General features: G+C 32.5%; 2 protein-coding genes and 2 non-coding genes across 7 annotated transcripts in view; 2 read left to right on the top strand and 2 right to left on the bottom strand.

Annotated features, from left to right (window-relative positions):
- LOC117610583 (E3 ubiquitin-protein ligase RNF220) overlaps positions 1-23,385 on the top strand; it is a 235,944-nt gene that overhangs the window by 174,983 nt on the left and 37,576 nt on the right. The gene's annotated exons all lie outside the window — the stretch shown is intronic.
- LOC117610634 (5S ribosomal RNA) lies at positions 15,497-15,616 on the bottom strand. Its single transcript, XR_004582984.1, has one exon. It is a non-coding gene; the product is annotated as a 5S ribosomal RNA (ribosomal RNA).
- LOC143305420 (uncharacterized) lies at positions 16,684-18,334 on the bottom strand. Its single transcript, XM_076688948.1, has 3 exons — positions 18,240-18,334; positions 17,643-17,844; positions 16,684-17,019 (listed from the first exon to the last, which is right to left on the bottom strand). The coding sequence occupies exons 1-3, from the start codon at positions 18,332-18,334 to the stop codon at positions 16,684-16,686; spliced, it is 633 nt and encodes a 210-aa protein (XP_076545063.1).
- LOC117610633 (5S ribosomal RNA) lies at positions 19,261-19,380 on the top strand. Its single transcript, XR_004582983.1, has one exon. It is a non-coding gene; the product is annotated as a 5S ribosomal RNA (ribosomal RNA).

Genomic DNA, 23,385 nt, shown 5'->3' with positions numbered 1-23,385 from the left:
ATATTATGTTGCCGCGGCTAATTTACGATTATAACGTACGTGTATAACTATCATTGTTGATATACTGCCGCAACGGCGGCGGGGCAGCCAGAAGCCAACCACCCGTAGACGGTGGGCGAGAACGAGACGGCACGAAAGAAGAGTCAGTTGGGACTGCCTCGAATTACTTCGTTGCCAAGTACAGTCGTTGAATTTCGTTTCGGTGTAACGTAATCTCCTGGACAGTGCGATCCCGTTCGCAGAACTTAGGGGCAGAAACTTCTTCGATAAGAATCAGGGTTACCGTACTTTTCAGGAGAACTGCTATTCTTCTCGCCATTAACTGCCCGGGCTGTTGAGAAAAAAGGGGTGACAATTGGGATTGTCTTATTGTTATGGCACTCTAACTCTTACTGTTTCATCAAATTCCGAGTTAAAAGTTGCATTAAAATGGCTTTTGTTTTTTTTCCTCTGTCGTCGAGTAGATTCGTCGGGATACTTTATGGGTTTTTAGATATAATGGATGCTTAACCCTTTTACTGCTTAAGGTACGTTTTTAGTAGAGGTGCGCGGATATCCGAGAAGTTGGGTCGAATCGGAAAAAGTCGAGTGAATTCGGACGGGCTCGGGCGCGGTTCCATGCGAATGTGGGTAGTAGTCCGATATTTCCGAATTCGGTCGGAAAAAGCCGAGTCCGCCCGAATTTATCCGAAGCCGCCCCACCCTATAATTTCAGGTAATCGTACGGTCCTAGTTTCAAGACCACGTTAAAAGTCATCAGTTTATTTCTGTTGGTGTTTTTGGTCTATGTGACCCGAAATGAAAATTATACTCCCACAGGTAGAGAATAATCGTATTGCAGTAATTGTATTGCATTGTCATTCAATTGCTTTTGTTTATTTTGAATTAATACCTACCGATAGCAACCTAACCTATAAAGTCGAGTGTGCTCAGTTGAGTACAGTAGGCACTAATGGATTAACTGCACATTGCATTATCAATTAAATGATAGAAAACACATGATTACAAATGTACAATATTAAACAATTTTACTTTGAATATGTTTTTAGAACATGCAAACTTTCTTTAATCAAAATTAAAAAACTATGAGAGAAAGAGTCAATTTAATAAAAAATTAATATTTTCATTTTATTACTTTGTAAAAATTGTTGCTTTTGATTCAATAATCATTTTCATATACTCATTATTAAATTCTTACAGTCTTTTTAATAGATTCACAAAATTATGAAAATACCTGTTGTAACTTAAAAATAACATGTTCATTTCTTCCAAAGTGCTTATAAAAATTAAATTTATCTCAAAATTTACATATAGATACCATAATCAGTATTGCCTTTCATAATATTATTTTTTAAGAGTATAAAAAGTTTGAGTTATAAAGTGTTAATCTTTAATTAACATTATATTTTTGTATGAAATAACTAACATCAAACATCTAAAAGAAGAGGGCTACAGCTCCAGGCTCCACTTTTTATGGAGTCCTGCTATATGCCTGCTATAATTTTTTCTTCACGATTAAATGTTATTTAATTTTATTTAGAATAAATTTCAATTTTTTAATCAAATTTATCTTCTAAGATTTTTTAGCCCCGGGTTCCCAGAAATCTTAATCCGGTCCTGGGGGACACCCAAGGGTTCTTTTATTGAATAAATAATAAAATATTTACTTGTTTATTGCTTTTATATTTAAAAACATAATTTAAAAAATATTATAAGTATTACACTTTGAGAGGAAGATGATGTCAGTTAAGGGTTAATTTATCTATTTGTAACTAATGGTGTTTAAATCAAAATTGTGTAATGTATTCACCGGTTGAAATATTGTTATTGGTATGAAAAAATTCGTGAAATTTCGCGGCCAGTTAGTAATTCATTAATAAAATCGGGTGATTGAAAGCGATTGAAACGTATGAAAGATAATAAAGATAATATTCGAGGGGTGGCACGTCGGGGTATAGAAAGAGCAATTTTTCCGCGCGATGCGATCTGTTTCCGCGTCTGGCAGCTCGTATCGTCACTTTCCGGATCAGTGGACGAGAGAACTGTTAGCATCGAAATTGATCATCGTTTTTTCCTTGCAAATAAATACCGCGAAAAATGGAAGCACCCTGCTGAAAGATAATTTATAGGCGCTAAAATTTGGGCAGCAATTTATCGCTACACGGCTACACTCCGATTTTCACCTGCTAATAACACTCGCTGAAACAGTGTTTAACGGCTGAAGAATATTTTCTATTGTTGATATTTGTGAATGATACCCCATTACAGAGGTGGGACAATTTATTGAAAAAACAAATCTGTTGTTTTTCATTAATACCTACAATCGAATATCTGTTTTTATCAGTGATGTTATTGTTTTATGAAAATTCTCTGGTGAAATATATTTACATATATTGGAATAATAAGTGAAATGTAACTTTTTATCAATTTATTGTAGGTACTTAAACTATAAATGTTTTTTTTTTTTTAAGTTTGTTTATTGTATTAGACTAATAATTTAATCAAATTATTTAAAATTATGTCATCTTCTGTCTTACTATTTTTAATAAGTATTTATTGTTTGAAAGTTGGCGAAAAATAAAATATTTTACATAACTGTGTCATATAAATCTTCAATTTGGAAAATCGTAATTGGATTTTTAATTAAACTTTGACTATTCCATTTGATTTATTTTGTTACATTCTGTTATATTTTGTTATAAAATTTAAATTACTAGTTTAGTAATTTCATATACATAGTAATGTGTGAAATATCTTTTAATGCTGACTTTTTAGTCATATGTAAATAAGAGAAAGGTATTGTTATATTTAAAATATGCATTTCTTACTTTTGATATACTTTTTTTTTATTATCATAGCACAATTTCAAGCATTGCTCCATGTTATTTGAAATACAGTTTGCCCAAAATAAATAAATGTATCTATGAAGTTTAAACTGTAGTTTATGTATACTGTTAGGAGAAAGTACCCTCTTTTAAAGAAACGTCAAGAAAACAAATCTTCATAATATTTAATAATTAAATAACTCTTCATAATATTTAATAATTAAAATTCATATTATTTTCTTTCTAAATCGCTTTTAATATTAATTTTGTAAAAATTACGTTTTTAAGTATCCTGAATTTCCTGTATTACCATTTTCTCTAGCTCTCGGACAGCAGACCATGGAAGGAGCCACAATTTCATATTATTTTCAATTTCTAAATTTTACACTGTTCTTGCCTCAGGCCTTTACAGGAGGAGGGAAAGGGTTTCGTCTGCCCGGACGCCTTTAGTTCGGGCCGGGGACCGCTAGGTGGCGGCGAGATGACGGTGTTCTCGCTAGCGGTCACCCGGCATGCAGTTTAAATATATAGAAGTTCCGAATTGCGATATGATAGGTGTCTGAGGCAGGGATCGTCTGTTGTCAGCCCCTCTGACGAGTCTGACAAACAATTCCCAAAAATTATTCTTCAACGAAACTCGTTTAAAAATTATACACTTAACTTTTGATTAACATCTTTGTTTTGGTCATGATTGACACAGGCTCCGCTGTTCCAAGACCGGGGAAGCCTAATTTGATCTCAATTATAGTTATTGTGTTAAATGCTAATCCTACTTTTATAACAATTTTAATGTAATATATTTTTTATAAACAAAGTTTTATGATATTCGGTTTGTGTATCGGAAAGAACGGTTCGCGATAGAGTGGCGATTCTGTAAGAAGAGTATCCTGTAAAAAAGTTGAACGAGGATTGTGGAATTTGTCTCGCGCCGGACAAATTGGCGTGCAACGGGCGAATTATTAATTATCCTTGGCTCCTTTTTTGCTACCTCGTTGTTCCCGTCGAGAGACCATCGAGTTTCTCGTTGGTTGACAAGCCACGACGAAACGTCCTGTCGATTTATTTATTAGCAGGTCGTCCCAAGCATACCGATCCTCAGCTGCGAATTCCATCCTCGACTACTCCTCGACTCGCATTCAAGCAGCGCATTTCTTTATTATTAAATTGTCATATTTTCAAGCTTCTTTCACCCATTTTTTTATTTGATTTTTAAGATTACTGTCAAGAACCCGGTTCTTAATCACTATTAAGATTAACTATCACGATTTTTTTGAGATTTTAGTTTTAATTGAGAAATTAACTAAATCCTAAAGAATTTATATCTTTAACTTTATGTTCAAAAGCAAATAATGACAACTAAATTGTATTTTAACTTTAAAAATAAAAAATGCAAAAGAAATAATTTCTGATCACCTAAATCATTCAGGGATAAATAAATAAAAAATAAGTGATCTTTAAAAATAATTAGTAATTTCTTGAAATAAATGTTTATTATAAAGTTGTATGATGTTTATACATTAAATTGATCAACAAATAGCAATTGGTCTCCAACTGACCATATTACAGTATCAACAATATTATTTATTATATAGAATGTCTCTAACCATTCGTTTACCATTCTCAAAATAAAGAACAGTGATTTTTGTATAAAACCCCCAAAAAGTGCATTTACCTTAGTTGGGAGCACCCTTGCATTTTTAATATGAAATCTCTTATTTTTAAATTGGAAATATCTCACGAATTATACATTTTTTTTTTTTAATATTATATTCCAATACCTTTTATACAAAAGTTTCCATAAAATTGATTGTTGTAAAAAAGGTATGCAATTTCATTTAATGAAAAAGTGCATCATTTCGCTCTGCATAATGTAAAATATTTAACTTTTTAATTTGAAATATTTTATAAATTATTATTATTTGTAATATTACATTCTAATATTTTTTTAGATAAGTAAATAGGTGTGTTATATCGATTAATATTTTCAATTTTTTATATTAATTAGAAATAAGCTATCCATCCCAGAAGTTGGAAATATATGGATACGTACTTACCCAGTATCAATTTGGTGAGAATTAACATTCTTTTATTTAAGATTCGTTTATTTTTACAAAAATTTACATTATATACATAAAAGAGTTAAATAATATGGCAATATTTTGGCAGTGATATCCATCAATGAATGATTTGATTATTAATAATTTGAAAATGGATAATGATTAGTTAATCATTGTATGGGTTAAATAACGCATGTTTATAAGTCGGAACAATAACAAAGTTACCCGAAAGCATTGATCGAGGAAGAATTTCTATTAAACGAGAAGCGACGCGTGTGAAAAATTTAATATCGTTGAAGTATTACAATCTGTCATAAGCGGTTATAGATGGATTCGTCCCTGGTAACGAGTAGGGATACGAGAAATCAAGGTGAACGCGTGGACAGCCTTCGTAATTGTCAGATATGAAAACGCTTACCGACAGGATTCTACACAACTTGATTAACGATGATACCTTTTAACACTTTGCAATTATTGTCTGTAAAACAAAAACGCGAAGTACAATACCATAAAATTTTGAGTTTTTAGTATGTTGTTTTTCCAGATAAGGCAATTTGAAATTTGCCAATTTGACGATGTGAAAATTTAAAAAAAAGATTTTAACTTTTCAGAGATTTAATTCAAATGACACTAATACCAAAATCATTTTTTATTTTGACAATAAAATTATCCTAAGAGTAAACACACCCTCTTAAGAGATTTGTGAGCGATACTATTATCGTGAAGTAATTAGGCAGTATATTAATTACTTGTATTTATTCATTCATTTACTTATTGTTCCTTTTCAACAAATTGAAAAACGTTTACTTAATAATAATGATAATACAGTAATATTAAAGATAATTGCAAAATTAAAATGTCATTTTAATTTAGAATTTAATTAATTGAATATAATTGTGTAAATTTAATTAAATAAGAAAAGTTTATTATATAATTCGTAACTTCAACTCGTTATTCTTTCAAAGAGGTGTTTTTACTCCCAGGGCTACTTTATTCCAGACATAAGAAATATATCATTTTAATTATATTTCTTCAAAATTTCAAATTCTTTTTTTTTTCAATTTTGCTGGAAAGATAAGATATAATATTTCGCATATTAACATTTTTCACAAACTTTTCGTATAAATCGGGGTAAAAAATGAAAATTCTCGTTTCTCAATGCGAAGGTGTTAAGGAACGTTCCACGTTTCATCACCCTTAAAGTCTATTAAAATTACCTCCGAAAATTGATGTTTATTACGCAGAAATTTTTATAGTTTTATGTGAAGAAATAATTTTAACATATTAAATTAACATTGTGCATAAATAATAATGAAAACTTCCAAAAAGAACAGAATATATATACATATTATCAAAGGGTTGTAAAAACAAATGTAATTGAATTGTATTTCCCCAAAATTCAATTTAATTTCTTTCTAAATTTATATTTACTAATCTTTTTAGTACCTTAAAATTCAAAATTTTAAATGCATATCCCTAATGTACCTGTAATCCTTAATACAGTCGCTAATAACCTCTGTTGATGCGACTATAAACTCTTAATTAAAAAAAAAAAAAGAAAAATAGACTAACGTATACAGTTGCTGACCCATATACAGTGATTAACCCTTTTCCTAAAAAGTAAGAAACATAATCTAATGCGTTTCTTAACACTCGGACGCCGGATCATGGAGAGAGTCCTAGGATAGCGGACAATAGAGAGAATCACAATTTTAATTTAATTTCATACTTCATATTACTTTCATTTTTTACATTTTACACTGTCCCTTTAAAAATTATTCTTCCAATCCATGAAACATTTTTATTTAAAAATTATACATTTGACTTTTGGTTAACGTTCTTGTAAACTATAATTATTTTTCATAGCCCATTATAGTTCATTATTGTAAGAAACGCTGTATATTATATTTTCTAAATTTTTAGGAAAGAGGTCAATTATTTATAACGGTGTGAATAACTATATACATACACAATAGATTTGATAAAAAGAAAATTGAATTTCATTTGATACTAAATGATAGTTGCTATTCTTTTTAAAAATTTCTAAAACATGATCTATCATAGCAATTCATTGTATAATTAAACATTTCTATCACGCTGAAATCTGTAAATCAGTGATGGGAATAAAGGAAAAGGCAGCATCGGAAGCGATGCTCGCAATGGAGGATACGTATGGGGGTGAAAAGGGGTTACGACAAACCACAACAGCAACCACGCAATTTGGAGCGTTCGGTTGGTGGCGCGGGCCGCATTATTTCATGATTGTCGCCAGTCTGCCGATGGAGTGAGAAGAATGTGTTCATTTTATGGCGATATGTTAATGTGCACTTGCATAGTCTTCCCCTTTATACGATTTCCTCTTATTGTTTCTCCCTCGTTTACCATCTTTCTATCTTCCACTGGTTTCTATCAAATTTTTCATATGATATATCTTATAATACTTTTCAATTTGAAATTTTTCAGAAATCATTCAATAGATAGTCAAAAATTTTTAAAGAAGAGAAAATTTTTCGAAAAAGAAATCTGCTTTTTTTATCAAAGGGTTTCCACTGAATTGATTTATGTAAACACAATGTACATCTTTAGTTAAAGGAAAAGTGCAGTTGCATTTTTGTAATTGCATCATTGCACTTTTTGTATGAAGTATTTTGCTGTTCAATTTGAAGTGACTCACAAATTAATTATGTGTATATTTTCACTTAAAAAATACAAATTTTTATTTAAAGGATATATATACTTTCATAAAAAGAAGAAGTAACGCATTTGCACTTTTTAACTGTACCATTGCACTTTTCATATAAAATATCTTACTTTTAAATTGAAAACATCCCAGGAATTATTATTATTTTTATGTTTCTATAGAATTGATTCGTAAAGAAAAATCAAAATGCAATCCTATTTTAAGAAAAGTGCATTTGCATTTTATTGGTGCATCACTGCACTTTACATATAAAATCTCTTACTTAGAAATTTAAAATATTTCATGAAGTATTATTATTTTCTAATATTATATTGTAATACTTTCATACGAAAATGCAGTTCTATTTTAAGAAAAGTATTTTCATATGAAATATTTTATTTTTAAATTAGAATTATCTTAAAAATTATTAATTAATGAAGTCATAGAAAACTGGACTTTTATTCAAGCTTTCCTATCTTCAACTTTTTCATATGAATCAAATAATTAAAAAGAAATAAAACTTTCCCCAAACTTAAAACCTCTCTTTCTCTCATTCGAATCAGTTCTACAAAATAATTGAAAACACCGAAATCGACGCACTGTCAAATATAAAATCCAATATTCGAGCTCTCAATGTTTTCTTATTCTTGTTACATTCTGCAGTCAGAGGATTATGAAGGGACACGAAATATCCTCGTCGATGATTGTTGAGCGACGATCACTTAAAAACGGGGCGTTCCTGCTGGCAGATCCTCGAGAAGTATCAGAGAGAGTGCTTACTCCTCTCAACATTGTAGCAAGAACGAGCGTTTTTAATAAGCGACAATTAGCGAAGGATGGAATAAGGCGGCGGAGCGGTTCGCTTTCCTCCTTGGCCCGACAGGATTTTACTCGAACGGAGTCGATGTTGTCCAGGTTTCCAAGGATCGCTTGATCCTTGTCTGCTTAGACTGGCTCGTAAACTTTGTAAAATATTGCATTTGACGGGGACGAGCAGGCTGCGATTCTTAACCTTACTACCTTAAATCGTAATCCGTGAGAAGGTGATTAGGCGTTCACCGGGAACTTTTGAATTCTCTGGTTCGATCATTAAACGTCTCGTTAATGGTATTACTTTTTGCGATCGATACAAAGTATACCGACGGTTACAATTTCCTCCAGACGTGCTCTTGATCCTTCGATTAAAGATCACTGGTTATTTTCGCGGCGTACAAATCGTTTCGCCATTAAACTGCTCCCACATTCTTTCTCATTCCAATAACCCAAGAATATCCCTTTCACGACTGCATCACTTGGGATTATTCAGTATCTTCTGCGGTCGAAGTTGAATTTTTGCTTAGTTAATTAACTCGTCACCATTGGACAAATTTTGTAGGTATACATTTTCTGTGAAGATGAGATTATTGAAAGTAATAAAAAAATATGAAATTTTGAATTTTTAACGTTTATTTTTGTTATAAATTCCTTTCGAATAGAAATAATTTAAGGATATCTCTTGCAGGATCAATTTGAGATTTCTAGGACCAAGGGTATCAAACCTTTGAGGGCGCCCTTGGGTGGTTAACATGGTTCAAACATTGAAATTTATTCTAAATAAAAATAAATAACATTTAATCGTAAAGGTGAATAATGATCTACAGTTAAATAATATTAATAGAGAAACATAAAAAAGATATATATTTTAATAATTTAATGATTGGAAAAGTTTAAAAGAAGGGGATATATTTCCACGGTAATAAGTGGATTTAAAATTATAATGAATTCCCAAGTTTGGAATTTTTTAGATCATCATCATAGAATGATGAAAAATCATTAGATTATCATCATAGAATGATATAAAATCATTAGACCATCATCATAAAAAATCAATAACTCGTCGTTACGAAAAGTCATTGAAGGATCATCATGAAAGATCATTAAATCATCATACGATGATCGTGCAATCACGGTTTATAAAAATTACGATTTTATTTGTGTTTGTAATAAAAATTGAGTCGAATATTTGCAAAATTATAGTGGAAATTTGAAATTTAACGTTGGAATTTTTTAATATAGCAAATGGAAAATTTATAACTGTACCTTCTAGAAAGTGGGCCCGTAGTTATAGACCCCTTTAGACCTCTGTTTAATCCGGCACTGATCCCTCTCCGAATGTCTTCTGCATTGTAAACAAAATTTTTATTTTGCTAATTAACTCGTCACAATTTTTCTGTAAATGTAAGTAGGGAAGAAGGTGCAAATTTTCAAATGTTTTTGAGTTTCGTGGTTTCCAGAACCTATGCTTTATCAAAATTAAAATTTGATACGTTGCAAAAGTAAATCAGTGTCATTTGGCACACCCAGTATAGTGGATTAGGGTGCGCCAGCTTGGTACTTTCTTGTAAATTGTATTAAAACGCTCGTCTTTTACGACCGTGTAAAACTACCTACACGAGCATTCTCAAGAGTCGCGAAGAGGGGTCAAAAGGAGGCGAAAAGGGAGCGAGAGGTGCAGCGACATACATAGAGGCGAACACGTAACCATGCATCTTACTCTATCTCTTTTTTCTTTTTTATTATTTTAGTAAGTACATAGATGTGTATATCATGCCTCAACTGTTTGACAAACAGTTTGTTGTAAATATCCATAGACAAGATATACGTTTGGAATAGTGCATCGTGCGGATAGTGCATAAGAATTGATATATGGACAATGCAAAGGGTAACCAGGTGCTAACAGAAATGAAAGTAGAAGTTGTTCTTCGATATACAGTTATTCAAGAAAGTCTGTCCACATTTTATAAAAAGGGCTATTTTAATTATAATAAATAATGAGGTACAATGCATAATGTTCCTAAACAGCTTTTCTCTTCACTTCATTTTTTATATTGATTTTTTCTTTTTTATTTTGTTAAGAAGCACAGTATTAAACAATAAAAAATATTTATTTTTAAAAAATTGTATGATATTGAAAATATTTGATATTATTTATAATTATAAGTAAATGGATATTATTTTATATAACGATGTGCAGCATAATGCAAGGCAGGGTTAATGCAAGGAATGTTAAGAATTATTTAGAAAGAAATATAAAAATATATAATATGATAAATAGAAAAAGTTTTAGAATTGGTTTAAAAGAAGAATAATAAGAAATTTTATTTTTCACTGTGGAATTAAATGCATTCTGTCCAAAGAAAATTGCAAACCTTTTTGTGTTATACATAGGTATACACATCATTTATCTTATAATTAGATTTTATAATTTTAAAATCTTAATATTTGAAACAGAGGAAGAAATATCTCATCACTTACCTTATTTGTCTATATCTTTATGTGCAGAGTCATGAAGTTCTAGATTAGGCTCTGCTTAGGCTCTCCCTAGGCCATAGACTCTCCATGGGTTGTCCCAAGACCAAAATCAAATGATGGAAGGTTTCCTCCCCTATTCTTAACGAAGAGAAGTCTGCATTGCACCCTAGTCACCAGGGCCTAATGTATATTTCGTATACCACTAAATATAATAACCAAGTTATAATATCCACAAAATATTAATTAAAAGAGTGTTAAGGAGTTAATGGAAATCCTTTTTACATAAACATTGAACAACGAATCGTAAAAAGTCATTCCATATCAAATTGATCACTTTTTAACGTCACCTTGGGGGATTTTGTTCTAAATAAAATATGTTATAGTCCATGTGAAACTAGGGGGAGGGAGGTGGGGTTAAGTCATCATTTTGCCGGTTTAAAATTTGTTTAAAAATCACAGGCCTTCGAATTTTGCAATTTTTGCCCATTTTGCCGAAAACGGGCTTCACTTACGAATTTTTCTCTCCGCAACTACTTGTCCGATTGAGCTACATTTTTTTTTTGTTTTATTCAGAAAGGATTGGGCTATTATAAAATAATTTTTTCAACCTCGATAATTAACTTTATAATGTCTCTATGTAGAGAGAGTCTCGAGGCGGCGGACCATGGAGAGAGCCTCAAAACAGCAGACCATGAAGAGATCCACAATTTTAATTTAATTTTGTATTTTATACTATTTTCATTTAATATTCTTGTACACGTTTCGTAAGTTTGTGTCACGATTCACCCAGTCTTCCCTGTTCAAAGGGTTAAAAGTTGCCTGATCTAAACACGATTGCTACTTAAAGACAATGTGATTTTTGAAACTTCCAAGCAAATATACATTTGACTTTGGTTATTCTAGTGTTAAAGAATAACATTCGCGTGACACACGGGTGGCCGTGTCTGTCCCCGGTTCAAAATCCCGTACACATACGAGTCAGCCACCCTTTTCTGGTGTTCCCTGAACCCATTCCCCTTCTTTTCGTATCCTTACGATATTGAATCCCGATTTTATGATGCCCTCGCGAAAGGAACGCTCGCGGTGTAAACTTTTATTCGCGAATTTGGAAGAAATCAAAGCGAGGGGAATGGCGTGGCCGAGACAGACCCCTACGAGAAAAGGACGAAGGGCGACCAAGCGTGGCAACTTATGCGCAGATAAAAGCACGGATTGAGTGCCGGTTAGTACAAATGCATACTGATGTTAAAGTCTACAGGATATTCCAAAATATTGTCGACAAATTTTTGTATTTTCTTTCCAAAATTTATTGTGATTTATTTCTTACAACATTTACTGTTGATTACACGAGTATCTAACCAGTTTAAACAATTAACAAATTTGATATAGAAGCATATTTTATGATGCTGTGAATTAAATGGAATACAATATACAGCTACTTACGAATATTAATTAAAACAAGTAATTTGAGGAAATTGAAAGTTCGATATTGAATTACAAAAAGAAGTAATAACAAATAAAGTAATATTAACTATTTACAAATAACATTATGTTATTCATAATCAGAAATTAATGAAATAATTAATATCTCAATGAAGATCCCCTACAAAATATTTTAATTCTTCAAGAAGTTAATATGTATTATATAATTAACAAATATTATTAATTTTGGATAAAATGTGATTTTACCATATTCTAATCAAAAACTATCTAATTTATTATTATCTGGAAAACAATAATTATTGTCAGATCAAATCAACTTAAAAGTCATCACAACTAATTAAAATTGAGTCTAGATCCAAAGGGATACAAGTAACTGTTTTTTTATTTGTAACCTTATGTTTAACGATTTAATTAAGCACTTGTGTTCTTAACCCTTGAACATAGGAACCTAGGTCAATGGTCACCCAATCTTACAAAACACAAACAAGAATATTAACCTAAAGTTAAATATATAATTTTTAAACAAAAGAGTTGCATATATTGGAAGAATCATTTTTTAAGGAATAGTGTAAAGTTTAAAAAATGAAAATAATATGAAATACAAAATTAAATTAAAATCAGGGTTCTCTTTCTGCGGATTAATTTTAAAATTTCCAAAAATGTCACTTGTATTCCTTTGATTATAAGTTGCACCAATAAATAAATACGAAAAATGCATTGTTTCCCTTTTAAGAATAAAATACTTTTATTTTGTCTGATTTACGATGTTATACCGCCCATCCGAATGGAGTTATGCAGAAACATTGGCGAGGGTAGTAGAATGATCTCGTTGGTTTAGCAGCGTCGATTAGAGGGCTGTTAAAGGGCTCGTAGGGCGAATTCTGAGTGGCTACAAAGTAGTGAAACGTTAAAAAGGATACCGTTGGATCCTTCGCTCCTTGCGAGATTTCTTTTCCTTTTGCTTCTGTGTAGTCCTTTTGAACCGCCGCCAGCATCGCCACTATACTCGTCTCAAAAGAGAGCGGCACTAGGGATACTAAAGCATTAATTAATAGCGACCGCTTGCTTGAAACGGTATTACGGTACTAGTCGAGCTATCCTCGTTTTATGGATACAGGACGTTCCGAGGATGTAACCCTAGTACTCCTTCGAACAGAGTTGTAAAACTTTTCAACAGACCCACATAGAAGATTCTTTTTTTCCATCCCTATCTGTTGTAGAAATTTTTTTCTTTTTCTTAAATGTTTCTTTTTATACGTTTAGGATAATCGAAAGTAGGTATTAATTGGTATGAATAATTAAAATCATTACCTTTACCTCATCTTTTCTTTTTCAAGCAAATTTTTATATCGTTTATAATTTTCGTATGCGATAAAAAGCAATTTACCAGATAAATCATTTTCTTTTTTTTTTTAATTCACATTCTATCATTTTTTGGTTGGGTTTTAAGCTTTTTAATGAAGTAAAGATGGAAATATTTTCTTATACGTAAGAATTAGAATTTTTGTTGTATTACTATTTATTTGATAGTTTACATTAAGAAGAGGTGAAGATTAAGTTATATAAATTAACCCTAAATGGTGAACCATGGAGAGAGGCTCAATTTTAACATTTAACTTTATCCTTGTATGTTTTGTAAGTTTGGATCTATATTGGCCCAGGCTTCGCTGTTCATGGGTTGATAAATCATATAATAAACTAACAAAGCACCTTCTGTGTTTTATTTTTCAATTGAAGATTTATTTCTAAAAACTTATAGAATATTCAGTTGTTGAATTTATATTTACTGCTATCATATTCTTGCATCACTTTTAAAATTTACAAAAGCACGGGCAAATATTAAAATTTATAAAATAGTAACTAAAAAGGTGTAACGCTAAAGGTACTAAATAATTTTGTGAAAAAAATTTTTAATTACAACTTCAATATGTATATAAAAATATTTTAAATTCATATTTCTCATGTTTTATTTCATTTTCCACTTTTATATTTTTTTTCTACTATGAGTCTCTTATTAATTTTATTCCAAATAAAATTATTTCTGGTTAAACATTGTTCATATTCAATAATAACAAATAAAAATATTGTACCTAATTAAATTATAATTCCTAACTAATGTCTGAAGAAAGTATTAATTTCATAGGATTCTAAGGACAATTTTTCTATAAAATATTAGATTAAATAATTCAAAGCAAACTTCAAGATCAGCTTCTATATTATGATGGAAATAGAGTACGTGTGTGTGGACGTAAGTGTTGTTATGAAAGATTTCTAGTACCGTGATTGTTGTGGCTGAACGTTGACGAAATTAAATTTTAACGTGGCCCGCTCAGTAAGGCACTCGCCAGTTTAAAGGATCAGCCGGTGTTCTCGCGTAAAATTAGTCACTAAAATTAGGGTTAAGATGCGCTTTAATATCTATAGGCAGCTGCTTACGGGAACGCCTCGTTGCCGAGCGTAGTCGCACTTGAGGAACAGTTGAGGGGAGGATAATAATAAGGACAAGACTAAAGGATATTAGTCGGTACAGCTTCTACCCTGCTATCTCGTCCCTCCTTAGGGGTTAACTACAGTGGCTGGATTTTAGCTAATTGTTTACTACCAACACCCTGTCCATGAGCATCGAAACTGCCTTCTATCCGTTTGATAACAGAATTACGGTCAGTTTTTCAATCATGGCTTAATTCATAATCCAAAATCTGCCAAATTACGTAAACACGTGGAAATTACTAATAATTTTATGATCATAAATATAAATAAAATCTGCTTGGCATTTTTAACCGACTTTGAAAAAGGAGGAGGTTACTCAATTCGATCAGTATAATATATATATGTATATATTTTTTTTGTTTTTACACAAATGTAGCTGATATTGGCACGTAACATTATATTCGCGGAATAATTAACTTTTTAATGTATATTAAAATTTTTAAATGCAATCGACATTTATGCTCGATCGAATAACTTGAATTCGTAAAATTATAACTACTGCAGTTCTGACGATTGTAATGTACATATAATTCTTCATGAAAATTCAAAACCCAAATTTTCTTTTAAATAGTGATACGTCGTATTAGAATAGAATGAAGGTATCGATATATTTAAACATTTGTGTAATTGAAATATTTGTTGTGAAATGGAAGAGAATTTTATTGAACAGGATTGTTACAATTTTAATTTGAGAAAAAAAAGTATAAAAAAGCCAACAGCACGCGGAGTTCCCAAGCGGTCACCCATCCAAGTACTATCCGCGCCGAACTTAGCTTGACTGCGGTGATCGGACGAGAACCTGTATAATCCTAAGTCGTATGGCCGTTGGCTGAAAGAGACATTCTTTTACATGGAGAAACTGTTAAAAGTCTGAAGAATACACGATATCATAAAAATATTAACAAATTGCTATTTAAATAACAGTTTAACTGCCATAGTGAAAATGAATATCTGTAGTAAAAGACACATTTAAATAGTAATTATTTAAGATATAAGTGTTAAATTTTCAAATTTAACCTTTATGTACATTCGCAATTAAATTAGGCTTTCCTAGGGAAAATAGCAATATACAGGAAACAGGGATTCTTAAAATCTTATTTTTCGTAATATTAATATTAAAAGTAATTTAGAAACAAAGTAATATAATTTCTAATTATTTGATATTATAAAATGTAGTATGTAATTGAAAAATATGAATAATTAATCAATATCAATTCAAATTTTCCCGCGTAAACATTTATATGCGAGCGGTGGAGGGCCACAAACTTATACAAGTTGGTCCACGCAGCATGTGCACCTTTATAACTTCCAAAATATGTGTTGCACGAAAAAATGTTATATACAAAAGTTACATGGTTTAAAAAGGTACACTATGTAGTGTATTAATTTTTTTTACAGGCGGAGGCGTTTCGGAGATTTGTAGGACAACTTTGTTTTTTTAAATAGAATACTATATTTTTCATACAAAAATGTGGTAGAGTATCGAATTCTGAATAAAAAAGTATCGACCTTTATTTGCCCTAAACCTAATAGGTAACGAGTAATTTCTCTTTATTACTTGAAAATTTTCTTCACGTAATATCAAGTTGGAGATTCAACCTTGTCACAGATTTCCGCAGGACAACGATGTTTACGTGACAGTGTGGCTTATCGCAACTAACGTAGGTGTTCAAAGTGATATCCATTGGCATTAACATAGTGATGAAATCTGTTAACTAATGAAGAAACTGCATTCTGAATCATATCCGCACTTTGCGAGTGTAATGCATGCTTCACAAATACGATGTTTCATATTCTCAGGTGTTGTTGGTGGTTCACGATACATTGTATCTTTTAATGTGCCCCACAGAAAATAGTCTAAAGGGGTAAGGTCTGGTGAGCGTGAAGGTCACGGAAATTATCCACCACGACCAATCCATCGATTGGGAAATTTTCTATCGAGAACTTGCCTTACATTGAGTGCATAATGTGCAGGGCAACCATCATGTTGGTACCAGATTTGTTGACGAATATTTAATGGTACATTGTCTAATAGAGATGGTAAAGTATCATTCAAAATGTTAGCATACTTGTGAGGAGTACGAGGCCGCGAAACCGCGGGCCCCGCCGGCACGCGCGCCGCTAGTACCCGCGCCGCCGACAGGGGGCGACCGCGCGCACTGCGAACTCGCGAGGCGAACGGCCTCGCGAGCGAAGATATACCGGGCCGCGAGACACCGAAAGCAGATCGGTACTCGGAAGCGAATCCTCGGATGAGCAATACGAAATACGATCAGCTACGATTTTCCTTCAGTAGCGTTCGTCAGGATGGGGGGGTTGTCTTTACGGCCGTCCGGCGATACTGTCCGTTGTATCCCCGGCCAATGCCCGAGAATTCTCTCGGTGGCCTCCCGACCGCCGCGTCTACGGACGCCGACCGGACCACGGTCTTCTTATTGCCTGGGTGAGGACGGGTTGTGTCTACGCCCGTCGGCCCATGAAGGCATCTAGCACCCGATCCCTGGAATCCCCCCGCCGCCGCCGCTCCGCACCGTGACCGAACCGTACCGTGGCCTCTCGACACCACGACGGGACCATGCCGTACCGCGATCACCCGTGCCGCGCCCGCTCGACACCGCGACCGGGCCGCATCGTACCGTGACCGCTCGACGCCGCGAGCGAATCGCACCGTACCGTGACCGCCCGATAGCGTTAGTTGTAAGATCGTTAGTTATAAAAGCACTAGACTGATAGGACACCCAGGGCCGTAGTTTTAAGCTATTTGTAATACTTACAATTAGAGTTAAAATATATATATTCTTTTGACCCCTACTCAACCGACTTTGCTTAATTCGTTTACCTGATCCCCGGACTTACCGGCTGAGCCGGCAGCCCCCGGCGGTAACCCGTCACATACTTTTGTCCTGTTAGTCGATCATCAATAAAATGTGGTCCAATCAATTGGTTGCCCTGTATTCCATACCACATATTAACGCTCCATTGACGTTGGTGGTCGACTTCTCTCATCCAGTGAGGATTTTCTGATACCCAATAGTGTATATTTTTCAAATTAATCTGCCTGCGATTGGTAAAGATTGCTTCATCAGTGAACAACACTTTTTGTAAAAAAAAATTATCATTGTTCATTTGATGCAGGAACCACTGGCAAAACCGAACGCGGTTTTCATAATCCGTTCCATGGAGCTCCTGATGAAGTGCTAGGTGATAGGGATGATGTTTTTCTTTATGAAGAATTCGTAGTACACTTGTTTTGCTAATTTCAGATCGTCGTGAAATTTGCGTGTACTAATATGGGGGTTTTCTGTTATCGCTGCTAGGACCCCAATCGTATTTTCATCAGAAGTAGCAGGTTTCGTTACGATACGTTTAGTAACATTAAAACTTCCGGTTCGTCGAAGCGATTCACACATTCTCTCAAATATGGCTCGAGATGGCTGATTTCGTTCAGGATACCTTTCGGCATACACAACTTTGGCTCTTATTGCATTTTTATGGCACTCGCCATAAACTAAAAGCATATCAACTTTTTCGCCATTACAAAATTTCATTTTTCTTTTTATCTGCCTGGTAATTACACACAAACACCAAAGGTAAATTCAATACGGGATCACGAACATGATAGAAGATTGCGGATCATAATCGATGTTGTCGTGTTAATAAACACTGTAACATAAACATCGTTGTCCTGCGGAAATCTGTGATAAGGTTGAATCTCCAACTTGATATTACGTGAAGAAAATTTTCAAGTAACAAAGTGAAATTACTCGTTACCTATTAGGTTTAGGGCTAATAAAGGTCAATACTTTTTTATTCAGAATTCGATACTCTACCACATTTTTGTACAAAAAATATAGTATTCTATTTAAAAAAACAAAGTTGTCCTACAAATCTCCGAAACGCCTCCACCTGTAAAAAAAATTAATACACTACATAGTGTACCCTTTCAAACCATGTAACTTTTGTATATAACATTTTTTCGTGCAACGCATATTTTGGAAGTTAGAAAGGTGCACACGCTGCGTGGACCACCCTGTATAAGTTTACGGCCCTCCACCGCTCGCATATGAATGTTTACGCGGGAAAATTTGAATTGATATTGATTAATTATTCATATTTTTCAATTACATACTACATTTTATAATATCAAATAATTAGAAATTATATTACTTTGTTTCTAAATTACTTTTAATATTAATATTACGAAAAATAAGATTTTAAGAATCCCTGTTTCCTGTATATTGCTATTTTCCCTAGGAAAGCCTAATTTAATTGCGAATGTACATAAAGGTTAAATTTGAAAATTTAACACTTATATTTTAAATAATTAGTATTTAAATGTGTTTTTTACTACAGATATCCATTTTCACTATGGCAGTTAAACTGTTATTTAAACAATAATTTGTCTATATTTTTATGACATAATGTATTCTTCAGACTTTTAACAGTTTCTCCATGTAAAAGTATGTCTCTTTCAGCCAACGGCCATACGACTTAGGATTATACAGGTTCTCGTCCGATCACCGCAGTCAAGCTAAGTTCGGCGCGGATAGTACTTGGATGGGTGACCGCTTGGGAACTCCGCGTGCTGTTGGCTTTTTTATACTTTTTTTTCTCAAATTAAAATTGTAACAATCCTGTTCAATAAAATTCTCTTCCATTTCACAACAAATATTTCAATTACACAAATGTTTAAATATATCGATACCTTCATTCTATTCTAATACGACATATCGGTATTTAAAAGAAAACTTGGGTTTTGAATTTTCATGAAGAATTATATGTACATTACAGTCGCCAGAACTGTAGTAGTTATAATTTTACGGATTCAAGTTATTCGATTGAGCATAAAGGGTTAAATAAAGCCATTCTTTGAGTCATATTTGGAGTAGATTTTTCCAAGAATATAAGAAATGCAAAAGATATTTTTATGGGTATTTATGAAGCGAATTTTTTTCTCTATCTTTGAATTAAAGGTTGTAACAAAATATACCAATGGCTGCAGAGGAGCTTGGATGATAGAATCCTGTAATGGATGCAAAGTATAAAAATTGCAATTGTGATCTAAAAGAAATAATATTAAAATTCTCAGGACTGTTTGAATAATTTTTTGTAATCCATATTTTTGTCTTGAATGTTGGGTACAAAAATGAATTTTCTTCAGTAGAGGTGCAATTACACCACTCAAGGGTCAGCAGTTTGGAGAAGCAAAATAATGAGTACAGATCGACAAAATTAAGGAAATAATACGTTTCAAAAGAAATATTATAACGTTTCATCAGCAGGGCAGTTATCTTTAATAGCGATCTGAGGATTCACTAATTGCAAGACTGTCCCATATATGGCTTACGCTTAAAAGTATTAACCATTATTAACTATAACAAACCGAACCACGAATGCTTGAAAATTCTCAATTATGAATTAACTTGTGAATAAAAATCAACTATATAAGATATGCACCTTGTAAGATACCATCACTTCTGTTAATAAAGAAGACTGGTTCTGCTTTCTCTGCAGTGAAACATCATGCAAAAGTGAAAAGTAAGGATAATAATTAATATATAATTTATCAAATGAACATAAATATCTTGTTTAATAATTATATATATATATATATATATAAGTCTACTCTTCGTAAGAACTATTTAATTTCTATAAAATTGAAAAGAAAGGAAATATAAAAAGAAAAAGGAAATTACAATACTAATCTGTTATGAAAATAAAAAATATATATGACAGATTTTTTTCATTTCCCTTTTTTTTAATCTGATAATAACTTGTTGCAAAGAAATAATGTTTAATTAGTTCCATATGTTTTTATAAACAATCAAATGTAGAAAGTTATAAGTTATTTTTTAAGAAAAATTAATACTTCATTTATAAAAGTAACTATTGAAGGGTTGAAAATATGTGGAGTTGATATTTCATGTACAACATCGCACGTTTTAACTCTTGAATATAGTATACAAGAATATTAGATTATTAACTTAATGTTAAATATATAATTCTTAAACGTAAATGTATTAAAAAAATAAAATAAAACATAAAACATCCACCGGTTATAAATAAAATAGAATAGCACTGCCATCTTACAATTACCAGTACCTAAAGTGTTATTATCAAGTCCACGGGCCAGGATGCACGAGATTTATATTGATTAAAACAGAAAGATTACATTTCTAATCGCCAACCGGATACGTATAATCGGAAACGAAGGAAGAGGCAAGCTCCCTCTTTTTGAGTATACATCGATAATATCGAGAACTTGATCACCGCATCGGCGGCAAATTTAAAATTAGAAAAACTTCCAAGCTAACAGGGAAACACTCATGAAAATATTCTTTTCTTTTCAACATAAAGATTAAAAGGTGTAACTCTTATTATTTCAGCAGAGTTATATGTGAATTTGTAATAATCAAAAGGTTGTTAATTAATTTTTCTTCAACAACCGATACTGTTTAAAAGCCTACTAATAGACTTACGATATATAAAGTGTTAAAGAAACAGTGTAAAATTTAAAAAATTAAAGTGGTATGAAATACAAAATTAAATTAAAAGTAAGGCTCTGTCCATGGTCCGCCGTCTTGAGGCTTTCTGTATGGTCCATCGTTCGCGGATTGAAAATATAATAGTATTGATCTTCCACGTTTACATTCCAATTTATTCTGTATTATTGATTCTTTCAAAATTACATTACACCTGTGGCTTTCTTCATGGTCCGCCATCTGAGGGTTAAATAAAACTTTATCTCCAAATTTCCTTCTTTAGATTTTGGATCAATGGATGCTTAAATGCAACAGTTTTACTTTCTTGTAAGTTATTGAATAAAAATTGTGCTTGTCTACTAATATTTTGAAGATATTTTGGTTTTGAACAAACCATACAAACGTACAAATGATTTGAGTCGTCACTAGTTATTTTTGAGCGCAGCGAGCAAAGCTCAATCTTTCCCGAAAAATGTATTTCGTTTTCCAGAGACTCCTCTTAGACGGCTTATCCAATCTTGACCAAATTTGGCACAGTGCACCATGACCACAATGTGATGGTTATAGGCTATTGAAATCAAAAATCGGACCAACCATGGTGAAATAATCACAAAAAAACTGATCTTCAATGAAAAAGCATTGAAAAAAAAACCGTGGCCGTCGCGGGACGGCCGACAAAAGCGAAGCTCAAGTCATAATGGGGTAAATTTACAGTTAAATAAATTAGAATTGTTTTTTTAGTAATTTTATGGTACAATTGAAAATGAAAAACCAGTTGCATTTCCGATAGGAAAAAAACCCTCTTCTCTTGATTCAAAAGTTCACAGTGATCTCCTCCGAAGAGTCGCTATGGCAACCAGACCCGATATACATGGTGTCGTGCTAGATTTCCCATGAAATCGAATTTTGACTAAGTCCGAAACCCAACTTTCGAACCACATATCTCGGAAACCAAAAGCGTACACCGAATAATATTCAAGGTGGTTACTGTGGAGGTCAAGGTCTATCACCATACCAAGTTTGGTCACGATCCGATGAGTCTTTCCGGACGCGTCGGATATATTATAGCCTTTATTTGATTTTTTCGGGAAAAAATCAAGAGAAGAGCGAAAAGACGCCGCTTTGCCATACGCGAGGACGAGATCGTCTTTTGTCGCGAACGTTCTTGTACGTACGATCGACGCGAAATTTCGCTGGATGAGGGAATTAGAGGAGAGGGGACCGAAATTCCCCTGTAGGGGAATCGTAACGTTCCTTCGAACCGATCTTACTGCCGAACGCGCCAAGGAGAGCTTCGCTCTAAAAATTCACGCGCAAGAAAGTTTCCTAATTTGATTACAAATAGATATCACCATTTAAGCTTTTCACTACAAATTAGCCCTTACTGAATACGAGTTGCGCTCATTATTGTGTTAGTAGTTACTAGTTTATTTTATCCCAAATGAACCATTTTTTATACTCACTTAAGGTGGAGTGGAATATTGCAGCATACTTGATGAAACCGCATTATCTATGTTTTATGATCGGAGCAGTTGAAAGGGAGCAAGTAAAATTAAAAACCGCAAGCACATGTTCTTACAGTAAGTTAAAGCTACCCACAAAAAGAATACTTGCCACATGTCTTGAAACTTAAGATACTTCAACCACATTTTCTTGAAACTTAATATCATATTTTCAAACGAATGCAAAAAGAAAAAATCGAGGCTCCAGTCAATATTATGAAATATCTCTGTTTCATAACAGAGAAATTGCTACATTTTCAGTTATTTAATATGCAAAAATTCTCTCATGGTAATAGAATGATATTCAGGTTTTTAAAAATATTTAAAAATAATTTGAATTAGATTGTAATCTGAAAAGAGATAATATCAAGTGAAATGTTTACAATTATTTTAATTAAATTATTTTAAATTATTTAATTTTACACACCATCGGTGGCAATATAATGTTAGACAACTCACCCTCTATAAAGTATCAGTTGGAAATAATTAGAATAAACTAAATTCTTATGGCTAAAAAACAAACATTAAGAAGATTATACGGTATTAAAACTCTGTCCATACATGTGTAAAAAAACACAATTGTAATTAAATTATTCGTTGTCAATTTTCAATGAT

This window comes from Osmia lignaria, chromosome 7, assembly GCF_051020975.1.
Source record: "Osmia lignaria lignaria isolate PbOS001 chromosome 7, iyOsmLign1, whole genome shotgun sequence".
Lineage (NCBI taxonomy): Eukaryota > Metazoa > Arthropoda > Insecta > Hymenoptera > Megachilidae > Osmia > Osmia lignaria.
The sequence above is the reverse complement of the archived record's forward strand: the minus strand, read 5'-3'. Positions and strand labels throughout refer to the sequence as shown.

What these genes read in the sequence shown, in the direction of transcription:
- LOC143305420 (XM_076688948.1), bottom strand. Translation starts at nt 18,334, where the DNA reads ATGAAATTTTGTAATGGCGAAAAAGTTGATATGCTTTTAGTTTATGGC. An exon ending in AAAGTTGTGTATGCCGAAAG is followed by an intron (nt 17,845 to 18,239) that starts GTATCCTGAACG and finishes TACCAATCGCAG; the next exon opens with GCAGATTAATTTGAAAAATA. An exon ending in GGGGGCTGCCGGCTCAGCCG is followed by an intron (nt 17,020 to 17,642) that starts GTAAGTCCGGGG and finishes TTCGCTTCCGAG; the next exon opens with TACCGATCTGCTTTCGGTGT.